At 44.6% G+C, this 21,610-nt stretch overlaps 1 protein-coding gene across 1 annotated transcript in view; it reads right to left on the reverse strand.

Annotated features, from left to right (window-relative positions):
- The window catches only part of esr1 (estrogen receptor 1), a 301,449-nt gene extending 281,613 nt beyond the window's left edge, over positions 1-19,836 (reverse strand). The window contains exons 1-2 of the mRNA XM_041206645.1: positions 19,394-19,836; positions 9,954-10,153 (exon numbers count right to left, since the gene is read on the reverse strand). Coding sequence (XP_041062579.1) covers positions 9,954-10,153; positions 19,394-19,836 — 643 coding nt within the window. The remainder of the gene's footprint in view (positions 1-9,953; positions 10,154-19,393) is intronic.
- Positions 19,837-21,610: the final 1,774 nt, after the last annotated feature.

Below are 21,610 nucleotides of genomic sequence, written 5' to 3' on the forward strand. Positions count from 1 at the left end.
TCAGACAGTGGCCAGGGAAGGCAATGGAGTAATTGACTATGGAACAGAGTTTGAGGCTGTGACTGAAGACAATGTTTTCAGTCTTTGCAATGTTTAAATGGATGAAATTGTGGCTCATCCAAGATGAGATATTGGAAAATGAGTCTAACAGCAAAGAGGTAGTAGTGAGATTGAGAGATGTAGAGGTAGAGCTGAGTGTTATCAGCATAAATGAGCAAGCTGACCCCATGTCTCTGGGTGATGTCATTAAAGGCAAGCAGATGGTTGAGGAAGAGGTGGGGATTAAGGAGAGATCCTTGGGAGACAACAGAGATAAGGGGGTGGGAGGGGAAGACACAGTAAGAACTTTTCTGATTACAATTGGGTAGATCCAAATTATGCCATTTGAGGACAATTCCGCTCAATTGGGTAATGGAAGAGAGAGTTGGAAGACAGCGGTATATTTCACTATGTCAAAGACTGAAGGAAGATCAAAAAGAATGAGGATGATTAGTGCACTGTGGTTGAAGATGTTATTTGTGGCTTAGGTTAGGGCTGTTTCAGTGTTGTGGCAGGGATGGAAGCATGACCTAACAGCAATGTGGGAGCACCTTCACCTTACAACCTATAGCGGTTCAAGAAGGAGGCCCGCCATCGCCTATTCAGAGAAACACAGAATGGTTACAGCACAGAAGGAGGCCATTCGGGCTGTCATGTCCATGCCAGCTCTCTGCAAGAGCAACTCACCTAGTTCCACTTCCCCACCTGGTCTTGTGGCTCAGTTGGTAGCACTCCTGCCTATGAGCTGGAAGACCCAGTTCAAGTCCCACATCAGAACTCGATGGCCATGGAAGGGGCATTCACATTCTGGCTCAACAGGCTGGTATTCAGGCTGCAAATCGTTCCAACACTCCACACCATTCTCCGAGGGGAAAAAAAAGAGTATGAAGATACATAAAACATACAATCCGTTTTCCCCGAAGCCCTGCAATTCTTTTCTCTTCAGATAATTATCAAATTCTCTTTTGACGGCCTCAGTTGAATCTGCCTCCACCACACTATCAGGAACTGCATTCCAGATCCTAACCGCTCCATGTAAAACAATTTTTTCCTCACATTGCCATTACTCCTTTGGCCATCACCTTAAATCAATGTCCTCTGGTTCTCAATCCTTCTGCCCACGGAAACAGTTTCACCCTATCTACACTATGCAGACCCCTAAGAATTTTGAACACCTCTAGCAAATCTTCTCTTAACCTTCTCTTCTCCAAGGAGAGCAGCCCAGCTTCCCCAATCTATCAGCATAACTGAAGCTCCTCATCCCTAGCACCATTCTTGTGAATCTTTCCTGCATCCTCTTTAATGCCTTTAAGGGCAGCTATAGAAAGGCAATAAACACTGGCCCTGTTAGAGATGTCCAGATCCCAAAAACTTTAAAAAGTGTAAAGGATGCTTGAATCTGCAGTCAGGGTCTGCTCAAATAACAAATTTTAACTACATAAACTTAACTTTGGCACGAAAGTGAAGCTGCTTCAAACCAAAGCCAAACTAGTAATATTACTTCTCCATCAGATACATTATACTACCATTAACTGTTTCATCATGAATATAATCAAATTAATGAGGATGAGCAGAGCTCAAATAAATAACTCCTTGAGTATGAAACACATTCGCAAGTTTCTGACATGTGGTGACTCTGTGGCTGAGGTTGTCAATCAACAAACACAAGGTGGGATATTAGCCCCCCAAGAGATCTACTCCTGGAGATACAGCATGTGCCTTTTACCAAAAGCTGTCAAGTTTACTCGGAAAAATGAGCAACAATTAAGCTCTTACCACGGAATGCATGTTTGATGCAGACATTTTGAGAAATCAACAAGAACAGTAAGGAACGTGGAAACGTAATTATAGGCTGAGAGGCTATTACTGTGAAATCTGCCAATAGCTTTGTTCTTTCTTTACTATGAAATAGATAAAGGACAAGGAATGTGTCATTTGTATCCTCTTACAGAGTGATAGATAGAGATTGGCTGCTTAATCAGAAAAGTATGTGAAATCAAATCCTAATTATGTTTTTGCTTTCTGGACACAGCTTTAATATTTGCAGTTATCTGTGAATCTTCCTTCAGCAGATGTTAGCTGTCTTTTATAAGTTTATCCCTCAACCAATTTCCCTAAAAATGGGTCATTATTGCTATTTATGGGAGCTTGCTGTGTGCAAATTGACTGCTGCATTCCCAATATTACAACGGTGACTACACTTCAGCAATAGTTCATTCACACTTTAGAATGTCCTAAGATCAAGAAAGATGATATATAAATGCAAATCTTTTTTTTTGTAGATGGGAAGAGGAAGAAGTTGTTCTGTTTGGTTAGCCTTCCAGCTGTCCCTCAGCCTCCCTACCAGAGCCCAGGGGCAGATCGCACACAGGGTTCGTCTGTTAGCATTTAAAGATACCAGAGTCAATGGAAGGAGCTTGGCTGATTTCCCTTTTAACAGTGCAAGTTGCCCTTGATTCTGATAGTTACCGATACAGTCTGCTATTGAGATAGAGAGAGTACATAAGGCATTATGCCCATGACCACTGGATAATGAACGGCCTTGTGCTAGTAGTTCACAAACTGCCTTCTATTTTAACGAAGCCTCTATGTCATGGCTACGATGAACTTCTGCTTTTGAACAGCTGCTTAATGTTGTCCACTGACCCAAGTTACATGGAGAGAAAATCAAATCAAAGAGCAGAGGCTCAGCTAAGCCAGCTACTCACTGCCTATCTTGACACTGATAGAGTGGGATCACAAAATGTATTCTCCACACAGGGTTCATTCACAAGGTCTCCCTAATCTCTTCACAACATAAAAAGGTGACGAAATTGCAGAGCAGAGTGACTGTGAGAGGAAATTGAACAATAATTTACGTTGTCGATGATTGTACTTCACGGTGCTACATATATGTGGATCATTTTGTTTTCATTTATTCTTTCATGGGATGTGGGGCTCACCGGCAAGGCCAGCATTTATTGCCCATCCCTAATTGCCCTTGAACTCAGTGGCTTGCTAGGCCATTTCAGAGGGCAGTTAAGAGTTAATCACATTAATGTGGGGCTGGAGTCGCACGTAGTCTAGACCAGGTAAGGATGGCAGATTTCCTTCCCTAAAGGGGCATTAGTGAATCAGATGGGTTTCTACAACAATTGATAACTTCATGGTCACTATAACTGAGGCTAGCTTTATATTCCAGATTTTATTAACTGAATTCAAATTCCAGCAGCTGCCATAGGGGGATTCAAATCCATGTCTCCAGAGCATTAGCCTGGGCCTCTGGACTACTAGTCCAGTGACATGACCATGACACAACCATGATGATGGACAACATTGGATGATGTTGCATATACTTTCCAATCTATCACCTTGTTATATTATTAAATTAGATTGGTTCATGCTGACTTTCCTTCTGCAAACATATATTGTTTCTTCGCTGAACTGTATATTGCAAAGTTATATTTTGGTGCCTTTTTGAGAAAGGCAAAGAACATTCAACAGTCAATAATAACAACACTTTATCCTGGGTGCTGTTGAGCTTCTTGAGTGCTTTTGCAGTTGCACCCATCCAGGCAAGTGGAGAGTATTCCATCACACTCCTGGCTTGTGCCTTTTAGATGGCGGGCAGGCTTTGGGGAGTTAAGAGGTGAATCACTCACTACAGAATCCCCAGCCTCTAGCCTGCTCTTGTAGCCACAATATTTATGTGGCTGGCCCAGTTGAGAGATTTTGGTGACTCCAGGATGTCGATGGAGGGGATTCAACGATGGTCATTCTATCGACTGTTAAAGGGAGATGGTTAGATGCCCCCTTGTTGGAGATGGGCACTAGTGTGGCACAAATATTACTTACCACTTATCCCAAGCCTGGATGTTGTCCGGGTTTTGCTGCAGTGGATATGGACTACTTCAATATCTGAGGAATTGAGAATGGAGCTGAGTACTGTGGAATCATCAACGAATAGCCCTACCTCTGTGGCACTACTTGAGAAGCAGGGAATTCTCCTAACCAACATTCTTCCCTCAGCCAACTCCACTATAATCAGATTAACTGATAAATTATCTCAGTACCTGTATGTGGAGCTTTGCACCCAAAGCTCTGCTGCCTATATCTTACTGTGTGCCATCCAGTTCACCTATCCTCACTTAGATTTGGCTTTCAGTCCAGCAAGGCCTTTTTTTATCCAATGCCCTCTAAATTTCTATAACTTCCTCTCCAGCCCTACAATCCCCTGGGAACTCTGCAGTTCCTCTAATTCTGGCCTCTTGTACAGCGGCAATTTCCCTCACCCCACCATTGGTGGCTGCACCTTCAGCCACCTAGGCCCTGAGCTCTAGCATCCCCTCCCTAAGTCTCTCCGCCTCCCCCAACCTCTCCTTCAAATGCTCCTTAAAACCTACCTGCTATCCTAAAATCTCCCAATGTGGCTCAGTGTCAATTTCTTTGTCTGCAAACAATCATGTGAAGCATCGTACTACATTAGAGGGGCTATATAATAGCAACTAGTTGTTGTTGCTCTGTTCAAATGAACTGCTGTGCTTGCCCTCAGAACAACAGAGACTTATTTATCAGTTATGAAACGCTTGGGATATGAGATAGTATTAATTGCAAACTGTTCCTCAATAGCCCTTTCTGCACCCCCTGCTCCAGCCTAGCCCAGCTCTGTGCTAGCCAGGGAGCACAGCCTCTTGAATTGGTCTTTTTGGTGTTTTAATGAGGTTGGAGTGTAGATAGTGGGGGTTTGAACAGGCCTGCTTTCAAAAGAACGTTCAGTGCAGTCAAAAGCAAATCATTCACTAAGTTTGTTTTTTTATATAAAAAACGACTGGAACACAGTCTTTTAAAATGTAGCTAAAACATTTAAACTGACACAATCGACAGATATATATGGAATGAAATATAACGCCTTTAATGGGGGAAAGCGTCCCAAGGTGGAGAGACATTAAAAAAAGGAAGTCAAAAGGAATGAAGAATCAGGCAAAGAGACACAGCAAGAGAGCTGACTGAAAGTTTGATCAGTACGATGGAAGTTTGAGAAGGGTTTATGGGGACAGGAGAAATGTTCAGGGAGGAATTTCCAGAGCGTAGGGCTGGAGGCCACTTAAAACTTTGCCAATGGGGTTGGGGGGGGGGTGGCGGGGAGACACGGGGGTGGGGAGGATGGGGGTGGGTGCGCCAGAAGGGAGTGTCCTAGTCAGAAGAGGCAGAGGGATCGGGGACGGGGAGTCAGACTGGAGGAGGCAGCAGGGGTGAGGCTGTGGAGGAGGTTTAAAAACACGTCAAAGGATTTCAGATTCAATTCACTTCGGGACATGGAGACAGTGTAGCTCAGCATGAGTGCAGTGGAGTGGGGTGATGGTTGAGTGTAAGACAGTGCTAGAAGGGAGATTTTAAAATAGGTCCAAAACTACTCTCTACAAAAAAATGGCCACAACATATATACAAATAAGTTAATTTCTTTGAAAGGAGGCATTTCATAATCAGTTCAAAGAATATCATAAATCGGCACAAACTATACATAGTACAGCAACAGCTTTTCTGGCCTCTCCTTTTTTTGCATTAAAATTGCCTCAATAAAGTGCCTTTATAGTTCACTTTTACTGGCTTCCCTGGCAGAAACTCGTCCAGCACACAAACTGTTCTCTCCCACATCAAGGTCAGACAAGCTATCTCATCTCCACTAACAACAGCGACTGCACTGCCATGAACAAATCAATCCCATTACTCCTTCAGTGTTGCGTGAAGTAAATTCCAACTGGAACAATGGGCTCCACATCGTTAGCCGAGACGTTACATCAGTTAATCCTGAAACATTAGAATCAGGCAAACAAACTTCAGCGTATTGAAGTAGCATGTGCGGCCTGTACTTTTAAGTCACCCACTAGCTGCCCTTCAGACTGAATCTCTACCAGCAGTCTTGTTTCACAGTTGCATAGGGAATAGCAGTCTTCCTGGCGTACAGCACATTGCGGCATGTCATAGAGATTTGTACAACAAATACAAAACTCTCAGGGAACTGCATTGAGGAAATTCACAGGTGGTGGGATTTACTAGAGGTGTAGATGCACTGCAAGATTTAGCACGGCTACATGCCAACCATAAGATCCCAGTCCCTGTTCCGGTCGTTAAAGAATTCCCGAATTTGGCACTAACCCAAGTAAAGCAGGTTAGATTTGCAATTTCCATCTTTTCCCTCTGGCTGCTGTTTCGCCCTCCCTTCAGTCAGGGAGGTCCCACTTCCCAGAATTCCTGGACCCTAGATAAGATCCCATTGCACTCCTTGAAGAAGAGCAAAGGAGTTCTCTCTGTGCCCTTTAAAAAAAAAGCCACAAAAACCAATGATCTGGTCATTGCTGTTTGTGGGATCTTCCTGGGTGCAATTTGGCCGCTGTGTTTTCTACATTACTGCACTTCAAAAAAGTTCTTCATTAGGTGTAAGGCGCTTCAGGGGGTATCTCTGAGGTCATGAAAGGCACTATGCAAATGCAAGTTCTGTTATTTCACTTCGTTTCTGTTGGACAGTTGTGAAGTTCAGCGCGAGTCCTTCTGGTGTAACTAACTCATCCCACAGGGTGGAAAGTTCACAAAGGAAATAAGTCACTGTTACGGTGACCTGTCGCCAGGGAGAAACCAAACGTCTGAACGATTAGAGGCAGAAAATGTACAAGGCCGTGCCTGAAGTCAAAGAATCTGACATAGGAATATAGGACCAGGAGAAGGCCATTCAGCCCTTCGAGCCTGTTGTGCCATTCGCTTAGATCATGGCTAAAATGCTCCTTCCCATGCTTCTTCGAGTTACCTTAAATGAGGTTTAGGTTTTACAATACTCAACAAATGCTTTTATCTTGGCATTTTCATTTAATTTAATTGATGCACATTTCAGTAGTGAATAGATCAGATCCCCAAATCCAGAAATGCAGCCGGAAGCCTGTGTGCCCACCTCCCACTGCCTCCCACCTATGTTGAGTTTGGCGACAAGGGGCATTTAATCAGGTGGGAGGGCGAAGGGTTGGGGACCCTGCCACCTTCCCACCTCTGCCCCGATTAAGCCTGTGGCGGGAAGGCTCTTGAATGGCCTTCCTGCCTCGCCACCAATTGAGGCCTTCAGTGCACAATTAATGTAGTTAATGCCCACTTAAGGGCCTCATTGTGCCACCACTGGTATTAACCCAGCAGCGGACAGGTGAACTCACCCTGTGGAGAGCACAAGTAAGGCCATGGCAGGGTTGCTTGTGGGCTTCAGCGGGTGGGGTCCCTCCTTCAAAGGCACACACAGCCTGACTGAAAGATTCAGCATTGAGGGGGAGCCCACTGAGAGGCAAACCCCTGCCCTTGCTGCCAACAGCCCTCATGCCGCCCCCTCCCGCCTTCATTCACCTGTGGCCTAGGATCCAGCAACAATACTAGGCCTCAGGTGGGTGTCGTACCGGCAGCAGCCACTGCCTCCCCACTGGTGCTGCCTTACAATAGAGCCACTGGCCTCCGATTGGCCTGTAGCTCTTGGTGGGTGGCACCTCACCCCACAGGGTCCTTGATCACAGGGCGACGAGGAGGTCCACTGCTGGCCTGTCAAATGCCTGAGTGGAGCATGATGCAGCCATCCCTCCCAAAAGGAGGCGACGCGGGACACACATCACCCACCAGCGGGCAGTCGAAACCCCCATCACCTCCACAAGATTCCACCCATAGACCAGGATTTTTCATGCCCGTCAATGTCGGGCGTGTTCGGTGGCACGAGTTGACCATATGGCGTGATCAGTTTCACGATGGCATGAAACCAGTTCGCGATCGTCCGCTCAGCCCGCCAGTTGCTGGCTGCATTACCCGCCATCAGACGCCAGGAGTCAGGACCCTCATTGTATTACATCAGCATATCAGCCGGAATCATTCCTGCCCACCACCCCTCCCCCCGCGCTGGATCGTCCATCCACGTTGACGGGAAAATACACTGATGTGTTTCACAACAGCACTTAACTAACATGCACCTGGTGGGCTGCATTTCGCTCGGGACTTCAAGGTTTGTTTGCCTAGTTTGCTTCAGTCAGTATTCACAGTCATCAGCGCCAGGCTTCACAGACAGCGCCACGTCACTTTTAGGGGGGCTCACAAGCAGGTCTCTACCTACCAGACCAGCCATATGCGGGTGGCTTTTCAATGGCTGCAGGGCTAGGGCTTGCTCAGAGAAGGCAGAAAAGTGGCCTCAGGCAAGGGAAGAGGCTGCAGGACGAGGGCCATACTGCGGAAGGAGGGTATCCCAGGGTGTGTGAAGGGGTTCGTGTTGACCTGTGCAAATGGCCTCAAGAGGGTGAGGGCTGAGGAGGCAGTCTTCAGAGGAGATGAGGCCAGATGGACCTGAGGGTATGCATGTGAGAATGGCTGTTGATGTCCCTTGAGCTGGCAGTGAATGAGATGCCAGTAAGTGTGTGATGGGTTTGAGTGTGAGTTTAGAGTGATGAGATGGTTGCCATACCCTTGCTGCATGGATAAGATCATTCATCCTCTATCTGCATTGGATGGCCAACCTCTTCTGTGCAGCATTGGTACTGATCACCACTGCCACTGCCCATCAAGCCTAGTTGGTCACGCCACTGTCCATCCAGTGGGCCTCAATGATATCCAAAAGGCATTCCAGTGATGCGTCACTAAACCTGGGGGCTGCAGTCTTTTTGCCTTTTGTGGACACCTTCCCTGCAGCAGTCGTGGGCTGGAAGGGCTGAGATGTGTGCGAGTGGCAGGACTTTAAATATGGCACCTGGCTTGATGAAGCAGCGAGGTGATGGCGGGCAAGCGAATAAGAGTCCAGCCGCCATCAAAATGGCGTGTTTCCCGGGAATGGCATGACTAATGCAGCGGTTTTGGGACGATACGGCGTGAAAACCCACGATTGCGGTCGACGGGTAAAACGGCATTTTACCCACCCGCTTCCGCGGTTAGTGCAAATCTGAGACGATTCTGCCCATAGAATTCCAACTTTCCCTTCAGATGCTTGTGTTTCCAAGAAAAAGTCTCATGGCCACTTTTCCAGGGGAAACCAGAGTTAGGCAACAAATGTCCATCTTCCCAGTGTGTCCACAATCTAAGAATGAATTTTTTAAAAAGAGAGAAATGCAGTGACCTGAGAAGGCTGGAGGAGGTTACAGAGAAAAGTGGGCTGAGGCCATTAAGCGATTTAAACACCAGATAAGAGTTTTAAATTTGTGGCTTTGGAGAAGTATAGAAGCCAAAATAATTTGATGAGGCCAGGCAGAGCAAGACATATGGATCTGGATTTACAGTGGACCTAATGTTTCACCACAATTTCTGCGCTTTGCAAATGCAGCGTGACTTGACCCTGAGCAGCCGAAGAGGTCATGGACACAGTAATACTACTGGTTGTTGGTTAGACCTGAGCGTCAACTAATCCTTCTTCACAATCAGCTCCCACAACACTTTGCTGCAGTGACTGCTCAACATCTACTCTATCCCAGTCACTCCGCCTGTGCAGTTTATGTTCAATGGAAAACTTATTCAGAAATTCAAAAATCACCTTGTTCTTTATTCCTTCAAAAAGTCAGATTCCATGAGTTTTGTACTGAAATGGAGGCTGAAAGCCAAGATCTCCCTTGTAATCAGTTAATTAAAATCAATCGTACCAACTAGCAAACATGGGGCATCGACATGCCAGGCTGAGATGTCACACCGCGGTGTAACATTAGATGAAAACACTATGGAGTGATCTCAATGAGAGTTGCTAATGACTGATCAGTGTTTATGATTATGGTTGTTGTCAAGGCAATTTGAAAATAATACAACATATCCCGACTTATCACACGCAAAACAAACTTCTAAAATCATACAGGTAAGATTACACAAATTCGCTGTCATTTAAAAGCCCTGCTCACTCCGCTGTTGCCATGCCAGGTAGTACCGATAGATTATACCCAACCTGTTACCTTGAATGCTTCTCTTGAAAAAGGCTTTGCAGCCTTCACACGACCAGACTCCATAGTGATAGCCTGAGGCGTAATCACTGCACACCGCACAGTACCGTGTCTCCTTGCTTGATTCTAACGTGCCTGCAGATGGGCTGCTTTGCTCACTTGTGCTGGATAGATGATCGTTAACTCGTTGGCGTCGGCTGTCATTGTTAATTCTGTAGAATGACAACAAAGTGGAAGGCAGGATGAGATACAGCATGCGAGGGGATACAGCGAGGCCTCAAGAATGATTTTCCCATCTCACACACAACATGCTTGCTGCAATATGGATCGATCACTTTGTGCACGCCTATTGCTTCAGTTGGCTTTAAACCTCTTCAGTTCAATTTATGGCTGATTTTGGGACACTTTCAAGATTGGGATCGTGGCCACAAAGCGTTGCGAGATGCCAATGAAACTGCCCAAAATCAATTAAAAGACAGGTAAAAATTAATACACAGAAATGCATGAAAGTTATCAGCAATTCTCACAACACCACAGGAGGCCATTTGGCCCACTGTGCCTGTGCCAGCTCTTTCAAAGCAGTTACTCCTATGTCCTTGCTCCTTCCCTATAGCCCTGCAAATGTTTCCTGTTCAATACTATATCCAATTTTCCTTGGAAAGTTACTATTAAATCTGCTTCCACCACCCTTCAGGCATTGTGGCCCAGATCATAACAACGTGTCACATGAAGAAAATTGCCTATATCTTGCCCTTGGTTCTTTGGCCAATTTCTGTAAACCTGTGCCCTCCAGTTACCAACTTTCCTGCCAGTGGAAATGGTTGCTCACTATCTACTCTATCAAAACACTTCCCTAGGTTACAAATCAGAAACAGGCCAATCAGCCAAATCAACCCATGTCAGCATTTACCCTCAATGCAAGCTTTTACCTGCCCTGTTTCCATATCTCTTCATCCCCTTTACTTTCACATATCCAAAATAATCTTGAATGTTGATATGGTTTCGGCTTCAACCATTAACCCTGCAAGTGAATTCCACAGCCCTAAAACTGTGTGAAGATGTTTCTTCTGTGCTCTGTTCAAAATCTCTAACATTTAATCTTGTATCTTTGTGTCGTGTTATTGGCCCATCAACTACTATAGACAGTCTGATTCGATCAAACATCTGTAATATTGCCCTGTAATCTGAGGAGAAACCACTTTTTCAAGCCACTTACTCACGCCAGACAGTATCCCAGTGAATTTGTGTTGTACCCTCTATAGAATTATAGAGTCATTACGGCACAGAAGGAAGCCACTCAGCCCATCAAGTTCATGCCTTTCTCTGTGGAGCAATCCAGTCACTCCCATTCTCCATTCTATCCCATTTATTTCCCTCATGTGCCCATTGCATTTTCTTTTGAAATCATTGATCGTCTCCAATTCCACCATCCACATAGGCAGCAAGTTCAATTTCTGGCTGATTACCACTTGCTAATAAAAACATTCTTCCTCACATTCCCCCTGCATATCTTGCCCAATATCTTAGTCCTCGTACAATCATCTAATGGGAACAGCTCTTCTTTGTTTATCTTTCTAAATCTTGTACACCTCTATCAAATCTCCCCTCAACCCGCCTGCTCCAAGGAGAACAACCTCAGCTTCTCTAACCTGACCTTGTAAAAACATCCTTCATCCCTAGAACCGTTCGGTAAATCTCCTGTACATACTCTCAAGGATCTTCACGCCCCTCCTAAAGTGTGGTGACTAGAACTGGGTGCAATACTCTAGTTGTGACCTAACCAGATTTTTATAAAGTTTCAGCATAACTTCCCTGCTTTTGTACTCAATACCTGTGTTCATGAAGCCCATATGCTTGGCTAACTTCTCTCTCAATATGTCTTGCCTTCTTCAAAGATCTGAACGCATGGACCCCGAGGTCCGTCTGTCTCTGTAGACTCTTTAGAATTGTGCCATTTAGTATATATTGCTTCTCCCTATCCCTTCTGCCAAAATGCATCATCTCACACCTCTCTGTGTTAAATTCCATCAGCCACTTGTCTGCCCATTCTGCTAGTCTATCAATTTCCTGTTGAGTCCCCATTCTCTAAAAGCAAATTCAATCCTATAGATGCTATAGTAAAGGGAATGCAGGCTGAATGCAAGCAGTGGACCAAAGCTTAAGCCTAACCGTTCTTTACCTGAGATCTCTTAGCGCCAGACATAAGTTACCTATACACATCCCAAATAGAAATGAACTGTGCAAATGAAGGAAATTGGATATTAGTTATAAACTTAAAACAATTAAAGGAGTCAGAAGAAGGAGAACACCATTAGAAGGCCATTCACTTTCACCACCTTACTACAAACCAGGATGATTTAGAAGGGACAGGCTTCAAAATAACTAAAATCTTAATGAACAGGAGAGCTGCCATTTAGTCTTTCCAGCATGTCCCCACTATTCAATTAAATCATGGCTGATTTGCACTTCAACTCCATTTACCCACATTTGCTTCACTTTCCATGAAATGTTTACCCAACAATAATCAATTTATTCAGCCTAGGAAGCTCCAATTGATCCAGTCTCTATAAATTTTGGGGGAGAAAGCTCCAGAATCCCACTATGTTTTGTCTGAAACAGTACTTCTTAATTTCACCTTTGATGGCCTAACTCTAAATGTTACCATTATGTCCTTTGTTCTGGACTTACCCACCAGAGAAAATAATTTCACCGTCTACACTATCAAGTCCTTCTATCATTTTAAATAGCTTCATCAGGTCAGCCTCCAATCTCCTAAACTCAGGAAAAGGCCCTTGTTTATGCATAAAGATAATTTTACACTTTAGGTCCTGACATCAGCAACAGAAATGCACCAAATTGGCCAACCCATGCCATCATTTATGGAGCAGAGTAAGATCATGCTTAAAGTTGTCTTACGTAGCTCTTCATTTACATTGTAGAGGACTACCTTGCCCTCAGAGGTCTGTTTCCATGGAGATTATGATGCTTACTCCTTGTAGTTTGGCGGTTACCAGATGGACTGTCGCGGTTCAAGAAAAAGGCTCACCACAACTTTCTCAGGGTAATTAGGGATGGACAATAAATGCTGTCCTTGCCAATGGCGCTCAAGTCCCATGAAAGAATCAAAAACATGTTTGTTAACAAATACAGAACAATTCTTCTTGGGCTGTTTTTTTACGTTGGGTATGCAGAAAAAGCTGGAAAACCAAATGTCAGTCATAAAGAGCATCGACTAACTTTCAAATCCCGGCAACAAAATTCCAAATCTTTGTTGGCAAATGACAAATATATTTCCCCACTCCCACCTTCCTGCCTCTCCAGCACAACCATAAGTTTGCCATAATTCAGTGAGGGAACAGTTGAACAAAAAGAAAATGGTGAAAATCCAAAACCAAGCCAGAAAGCACAGGAGTCACACTCAGCACAGGAAAAGGAATAGAATGGACTGGTGAGTTAATCGGCAGATGAGAGATGTGCGGGGCAAACGGAGGCACCTGACAAAAATGAAAGACAAATAGAAGATAGAGAGAGTACTAGAGGAGCTAAGTGGAGACAGGCAAGTAGAATAGGGGGCATGAAAAGAAAGGGGGAAAAGCAGAATAGGCTCCAGTTGTCCAAAAATAACTGTGGGGAGGGGAGACTCCAAGCACCAAATCAATTGCTCCTCCATCCCTGAAAACACTGGCACACCTCTTCTATACTGTATCACCAGAGAGAAAGTGAGTTACCAATTAAGTTTCACTGTTACTAATCTCCTCCTCCAGTTTTTAATTATCCAACACTATTCAAAAACTGGTGACAGGACAGCAGAGCTTTGATCTGCTCTGTAAGTTGTGGGGTCACTTAGCTCTGTCTAGCATGTTCGCAATCCTATGTTGTAGCTTCACCAGATTGGCATCTCTTTTTTTAGGTATGCCTGGTGCTGTTCCTCTTTTACGTCCTCATTAAGCCAGGTTCCCTTGGATTGATGGTAATGGTAGTGAGAGAAATATGATGGGACATAAGGTAACCCACTCACTTAACCTGTCTAAATCCTTTTGTAACCCCCTTGTATCCTCCTCACAGCTTACTATCCCATTTAATTTTGTACCATCAGCAAACTTAGGTACAATTCACTCAGTTCCTTCATCTAAGACGTTGATATAAATTGCAAATAGTTGAGGTCCAAGCACTGATCCTTGCAGCCCTCCACTAATTACAACCCACCAACCTGAAAATGACCTGTTCATTCCTACTTTGTTTTCTGTCCATTCTTCTTCTTCAGTTCTCTGACCAAATGCAGGCCTGACCCACAGCACCACAACCGTCACCATGGGTAGGGCAAGGAGCCAGATCCTGAACCCACCCCAGACAGAATGAACTCTGTGCTGTTAGCACCATTCAGATCCATGCCGGCTGTCCAGCCAACTGAGCCAACTAACCCTACCGCGCCAAGGAGCATAACTTGATGTGACAATATACTGTCCTATATGTATGTTGTAGCTTGGATCTATTTCTGTTCATTAGCCAATCCTTAATCCGTGCTAATATATTACATCCTCAAAAAACTCTAATGGATTTGTCAAACATTATTTCCCTTTCATAAATTAATGTTGACTCGGACCAATCATATCATGATTTTCTGAACGCCCTGTTATCCTGTCCCAAATCGGATTCTAGCATTTTCCACAGTGCTGCTGTCAGGCTAACTATAGCTCCCTGTTTTTTCTCTTGCTCCTTTCTTGAATAGTGGGGCGACATTTCCTACTCCCAAGCCATGGGAACCATTCTAGATTGTAGGGAATTCTGCAAGATCTAAACTAGTGCATCAACTGTTTTCGTAGCCACCTCTTTTAAAACCAGAGGATGTAAGCTACTAGGTCTAGGGACTTTGTCAGCTCTTAGTCCCATTGATTTCTCTGGCATTATTTCTTTACTAATACTAATAATCCTTAAGTTCCTGATTTTCACTTGACCCTGGTTTCTCAATACATACAGAATGTTGTTTGTATCATCAACTGTGAATATAGGTACAAATTGTTTCTTTAATTTCTCCGCCATTTCCTTACTCCCTCATTACAATTTCTCCTGTTTCTGCCTCTATGGGACCCACATTCACTCTCACAAATCTCTTCTCTTTTGCATATCTATAGGAGGTACTACAGTCTGTTTTTATGTCTCTAACTAGTTTACTCTCAGATCCTATTTTGGCTTCATCAATTTCATGGTCATCCTTTGCTGAATTTTAAAATCCTCCCTATCCTCAGGCTGATTGCTCTTTTTGATACTGTTATAAGCCTCTTCCTTTGATATGATAATATCCTTAACTTCTCTTATTAGTCAATGTTACACCAGATTTCCTGTGGAATTTTTATTCCTTCAGGGAATGTATATTTCTTGTGAATTATACATTAATTCTTTAAAATGTTTGCCATTGCCTGTCTACTGTGATATATTTTAATCAAGTTTCCCAGTCTACGTTAACTAACCCATTCCTCGTATCTACATAGTTTGCTTTGTTCAGATTTAAGACTCCAGCTACAGGTTTAACTAAATCACTCTCATACTCAATTTCAAATTACATCATATTATGATCACTCTTCCTCAATTGCTCCTTTACCACAATGTTATTAATTAACACAGTATCATTGCACAACATTAGATATAAAATAACATGTTCCCCAATTGGTTCCTTGGCACATTGATCTAGAAAACTAAGGTACTTTGAATGCATTCCATTAATTCATCCCTGCATTATTACTGCTATTGAAATCCCAATACAATTTATTATTATTACTGAGTGGGATACGTATTAAATGGAATGGAGAATGAGCAATTGAGTGCAATTAGACTGAATGGGGTATTAAATGGTATGGGGAATGAGCAGGAGTGCAATTAGACTGGATGAGATATAAAAGTGTACGGGGAATGAGAAGACCAATGGAATTAGACTGAGTGGGATAATAAAGGGTATTGGGAGTGAGCAGAAAAGTGAGATTACTCTGGAGGAGATATTAAAGTACATGAGGGTTAAGCAATAGTGAGATTAGATTAGATGGGATACGAAAGGGTTTGGGGAGCAAGCAGGCAGGGGATTAGAGTGGGTGGGATATTAAAGGGTTTGGCGAGTTAGCAGGCATGGCATTAGAGTTGGTGAATATTAAAGGGCTTGGGGAGTGAGCAGGCATGGGATTAGAGTGGGTGGAATATTAAAGGATCTGGGGAGTGAGTAAACATGGGATTAGACTGAGTGGAATGTTAAAGGGCTTGGGATTGAGTGGGTGAGTAGGACTAGACTGGGTGGGGTGTTAAAGGCTTTGGGACTGAGTAGGTGAGTAGGATTAGACTGGGTGGCTCATGTGGACAAAAGCACAATGTCGTTGGGCCAAAAGGCTGGTTTGTGTGCTAGAACATTCTATGATTCCAAATTTTCATGTGGAATGTTTCCTTCAAACTCCTCATTTTAAAGTACATTGAAATATGTGTTTTCTGATCCAGTGATCACCAAACTAATCCTGGGCCTCATTCTTAAAATATTTTCTGATCAATATTTATCCATGTCAATTCTGATATCTTACTGAAGTTAAACATTGGATGCTGGCAGCCTTATTTATTTTTACCAAGGTTACTTGTAAAAGGGTTTATTTTTCTTCTTGCCAGTTTGCTCTCCTCTCCTGAAGGTGTCAACTTCTTGCTGGTCTGAGCCCCATTCCTAATACAGGCTCCCACTCCCAGTGGGCCTGGCTTTGCATCCGGAGATTGCCATTGGAAAATGTGCCCAATGGCTGTGGAGATGTCATGTGCCACCCAGTACCTTGGTCAAGAACCCATTTTTCATGCATGAGCTGAGATAGGAAGCGCTGCCACACTAATGACCCCGCCGGGGCATCACCGCCAAGCCTGCTCTAGTTCCCACCTCAACACATAATTGTCCCCAACAGGAGCGGTTGGATAGTGATCGGGAGATGGTGATTTAGTTGATTTCCTCCCTTCATCCACCTGCAGTCCAGGGGCTTTGTAATATATCTACTGCACCCCCCTCCCCACATACTTCTATCCCTGGCCTGACACCAGCATGTGTCAGGGATCAAGTCTGGGAGCACCCACTCGGCTTCATTAAGCAATTGAACCAACAGGGAGCAACGAGGGGGCCCTGAGCAGGCTCATGGTACTGGCCTCCGACGACTACAGCTGGGCTGGCTGAGGGGCTGCATGCAGTCCTGTGTGTGCAGTTCCTGACCGGGTGGTGTGGGCTCCTGGGGAAGCACAACGCACAGGCCATGCGTCCCTTAACAGGAACAGAAGGAACCGCAATAGGAGTGGTCTACTTGGGGCTCACCCAGCTCACTGTTGGAAGGGCTGGCGAGGAGGCAGCAGTGGAGGAGAGAGCTCCTTAATAAAAAGCTCAAACTCCACGGGATAGCAGTCATAGTGAGGAGAGTGGTAAAAGGAGAATAAATATAAATAAATGATTGTGTTACAGCAGCATTTCCACTGATCCAACATACAGAACCTGTTGGGCCCTTCGAAATGTTCACAGATAATCTATTGCTCAACCTTATCCATTGCCTTTATATATTGCTCTCCTTGGTCGCGGCTTCTTTTGTGCTTCCCAGGTAATTTGCTCTCTCCCTGCCCAGGTAGAGCAGGGAATTTCCACCCCCCACCCCGAAGTCTAGACAAAGGCTAACAAAGAATGAGATGCAATGCAACCATTACCGCTCCCACAATAAGCAGGTGATCTCGCTGCGCAAACCTGAAACAGCCCAGTCACACAGATGAATCATCGAAACTCATAACACAGTGGGAGGCTATTCGGGCCATTGTACGTGTGCCGGCTCTTTGAAAGAACTATCCAATGAGTTCCCCACCACAAACTTTGCTCTTTCCCCATGTTCCTGCAATGTTTTCCGTCTTATGTTTTATTCAATTCCCTTTTGTGAGTCCCTTTTGGATCTGCTACCAGCACCCTTTCAGGCAGCGCATTCCAGGCCATAACTGCGCAACAAAATATTTCTCATCTCCCCTCTGGTTCTATTGCCAGTTACATTCAAGCTGTGTCCTCTGATTACCAACCCTCCTGCCAGTGGAAATAGTTTCTCCCTTTTCTACTTTATCAAACCTCTTCACGCCACAGAGTTATTTTTTAAAGAAAAAAAATGCACATTTGACCTCGCGTTGTTCACAGGATTGGTATCCAAACTATTGATTGCACAATCAAAACGAAACACAACTGTGGTCCGAGAAAGTGTAAAAGGAAGCTTGCCTGAACTTGTTGAGAGAAATAGCAATAATAGAAAAACCTGTGTCTAATATACTTGGGCTACAAATCACCTCTTGCTGTCATTTATGTAGGGGCCAGTGGGTCTGAATTCTTTCCTACTTCTACCAGATCCCGTGTACATTTCTATAATGCGATTCCTTGATTGGCACAAAGGGCTTAGAAACTCTGTTATGCTTTAAACTCCTGAGTGCTGTTAAGGAAGTTATGTTCAGGACATGTCAAATTATCAATGATATTATTGCCTAATGCCACAGAGTGAATTTGCAACCATTTTACACCAACACACGAGAGAATGTCAGAGAACAAAAGTGTTTTCCTCCCAAGGTTTATCACTCACTACAAACCCCCTACATCACAAAATGTGTCCGCTGTGTATCTCTCTACATTTGGGGCCGTGGGGAATTTGATTCGTGATCTGAGGTTACTCGTCTGGTTTGATTTTAACGCAGGGCAATTTAAGGCACTAACTGCATTAAATTTCAATGTGTGGGGGCAGGCTGAACTACACAATTACACTCACTATCTGATTGGTAGCAATGGTAGTGCAAGGAATACAAAACAGTGGAAAATGCCCCACCGATTTTCTTTTCTCCTCTCTGAGGGCTAAAGGTATTGCGTCTATTTTGTCAAGGAACCTGATAAGCTGACTGAATGTTCTGCTTCCTCTGGCTGATCCAGTCTTGTTAACATCACCTCGAAACTCCAACCTAAAGTTCAGCTATTCGGAGGTTCTAGTTGTGCTAACACATTTTTGACTGCAATGCAACTTCTGTACAATTCAGGTCGAGCCCAAATTCCAGCAACCGTCACTACGCTGCAAACAACTTCAGAGATCCCTGCCGTAAAATCCAGGGCACACCCAAAGCTGAAGCCATCCGTCAGTCAGATTCACTCGGTGTAGGGGGAAAGTGCGCAGCCCGAACAAAACTTGGCAGGAGTCGAGTGAAGTGAGATGCACCCCATAAAATTTCAACCGTCATCACGCGTTGCACGGGAAATGAAGTGAGTGTCATATCCAAATATAATTATTTCAGGATCACTCCTGGGCGCGCAGCAGACTTTGGGGTAATGGTACAATATTCAAGGGGGTCGGTTTAAAAGTTCTGCCATTTACCACCCCCCACCCCACACCCATTCTATAGGCTGTAAGGGCAACAGAGAAAGTAGACAGTAAGAAGAGTCTCCTTACCTGTAAAAGGTGGAAGGGGGAGCCTCTCGCAGCCCAAAACTGCTGCAGCTGCTCTGCTCGTTTTCCACGTAATAGGGGACCTGTTGTCCATGGGCAACGAAGGATGAGAGCTGGGGTGCGGTCTGTAAAAAGACCAGCGGGCTTGGAGACATGCTGTTGAGGGAGTGAAGACCTCCAATGTTGCCGGAGCCATGTGAGTCGGTGGAAGCTGCATAACCAAGGCCAGCTGGGTTGTACAAGGTAGCTGCAGCAGCAAACTCGTAGCCACCTTCTGGGTAGTTCATTGCTCCTGCTCGATTTTTTTCCACATAGATTTCATTCAGAGGTCCATCGCCACTTATAGGTAACTGTAGAGTTTGCCTGCCAAAAGTGTCCAAATCACTAGCCTGAATCTTCTGCAGCAAAGCAATTGCAGGTGATTTGTGATGGAGTGGGATTGCCATGACCAGCATCCAGAGAAGGGGAGAGACAAACAAAATCCAACGCAGCTCTCAGTGTCACAGTATGACACTGTCGCCTGTAGGATCGCACTTCATATCAATTGACCAACCTAGAGTGAGAGAAAACCGCACAGTCAGGGGAGGACGAGTATTACAGCGCTCACTACTGATGACAGCGCTTCACAAACACTCCGACTGATCTGCTCCTCTGCGTGAAGAGGAGGAGGATACAAGTGAGAGAGTGCAGGGAGAGGAACAGAATCAAACTTCAGACCAAGTCTTTCACATCTGAACTAATAAGCAGTACAAAGGTGTTGGCAGCAAGCCAGAAAAAGGCAGTTTTACATTGGCACTAGTTTTATGTTTCACTGCAGGCAGACACACTGTTAAAGTGACACTGAATCAATGTTTCACCAAACATTAAAGACTCTTCTACATGCGTATCTTTCTGTGCTTCTGTGCAGTAAGGAGCAAGAAAAATTCCTGTGGTTTTCTGCTCTGGCAACCCCCCCAACCCCCGCCTCCCCCCCTACTCACCTGCAAAGTTGTTCACTGGAAAGTGCAAAACCAGGAAAGGTGTCACGGTCCCAAGAACTAATCCCGCTCAAATGCCCGCTCGCTCACACACCCATTCTAGTCTTTCTTAAATTTCTCCACCCCGTCTGCCTCCTTCGCACAGGCAACCCCACACGTTCGGAGCACCTCCTCTAAGCTTCGAGCTCAAGTCCTACTAAGAGCTTGAACTAATTAAAAGGCGAATCCAAACTCCTTTCAGCGTAAGCCTGTGGCAGACTGGAACAATCTGGGACAACGTGTTAATAAAGTATCGAACAGTTTTTAAAGTTTCTCCCTGAGCCCTTCCCCTTTCTCAGACCTATATACCTGAGTCTTTCTCTGCGACAGTGCACTGTTGCTGTGAATTGTTTCCTTTCATGTGTAACGTCTGGTTAGGTCTTAAAGTGGCTGGGCTTTCAAAGGATGATTTATTAGTAATGAGGAAAGTGTCAATAAATCAATGAGAGAAAAAAAATCAGTTGCAAAGAGGCATGGCTAGACTTTAAACCCCCAGCCACACTGACAACCAGCTGGTGTCACACCAGCGCAGACCGTGGCAATGAAAGGCCCACCTTTACCAAGCTTTATTTAAGAGGGATCTTTTGTAAGATACTCTGCTGCCAGACATCAAAACACTTGTGTTCAAACGGGGCAGCTTTCCCACCCATTGTGTTGGGTGGATTCATTACAGGGGCTGCCACTCTGAGGTGGAGGCATGAGGTGGAGGAGCGAGGGTGAAAGGCAAAAGTCCAAAAAGAAGCTTTTTTTAATGATAAGATTATGGGGCCAATCATTACAAAATCTGCTCTCATCCACAGGACATGCCTGTCCGGACATTGAAAGTGCTTTTCCATCCACTAATATTAATAGGTGCAAAATAATGGGAGATGGTGGCACACTGGTAATGTCACTGGGCTAGTAATCCATTGGCGCCAGGCTACTGCTCTGGGAATCCAGGTTCAAATCCCATTATGGCAGCTGGAGTATGCAGCTAGTTTGAGAAACGGTGACTGTGAAATTATCATTTTTATTGTTTAAAAACCCATCTGGTTCACTATGACCTTCAGAGAAGGAAATCTGCCATCCTTACCTGGTCTGGCCTACAAGTGACTCCAGACCCACAACAATGTGGTTGACTCTTAACTTCCCTCTGAAATAGCCGAGCAAAACCTTCAGTTCAAGGGCAATTAGGAATGGGCAACAAATGTTGGACTTGCCAGCG

This window comes from Carcharodon carcharias, chromosome 2, assembly GCF_017639515.1.
Source record: "Carcharodon carcharias isolate sCarCar2 chromosome 2, sCarCar2.pri, whole genome shotgun sequence".
NCBI lineage: Eukaryota > Metazoa > Chordata > Chondrichthyes > Lamniformes > Lamnidae > Carcharodon > Carcharodon carcharias.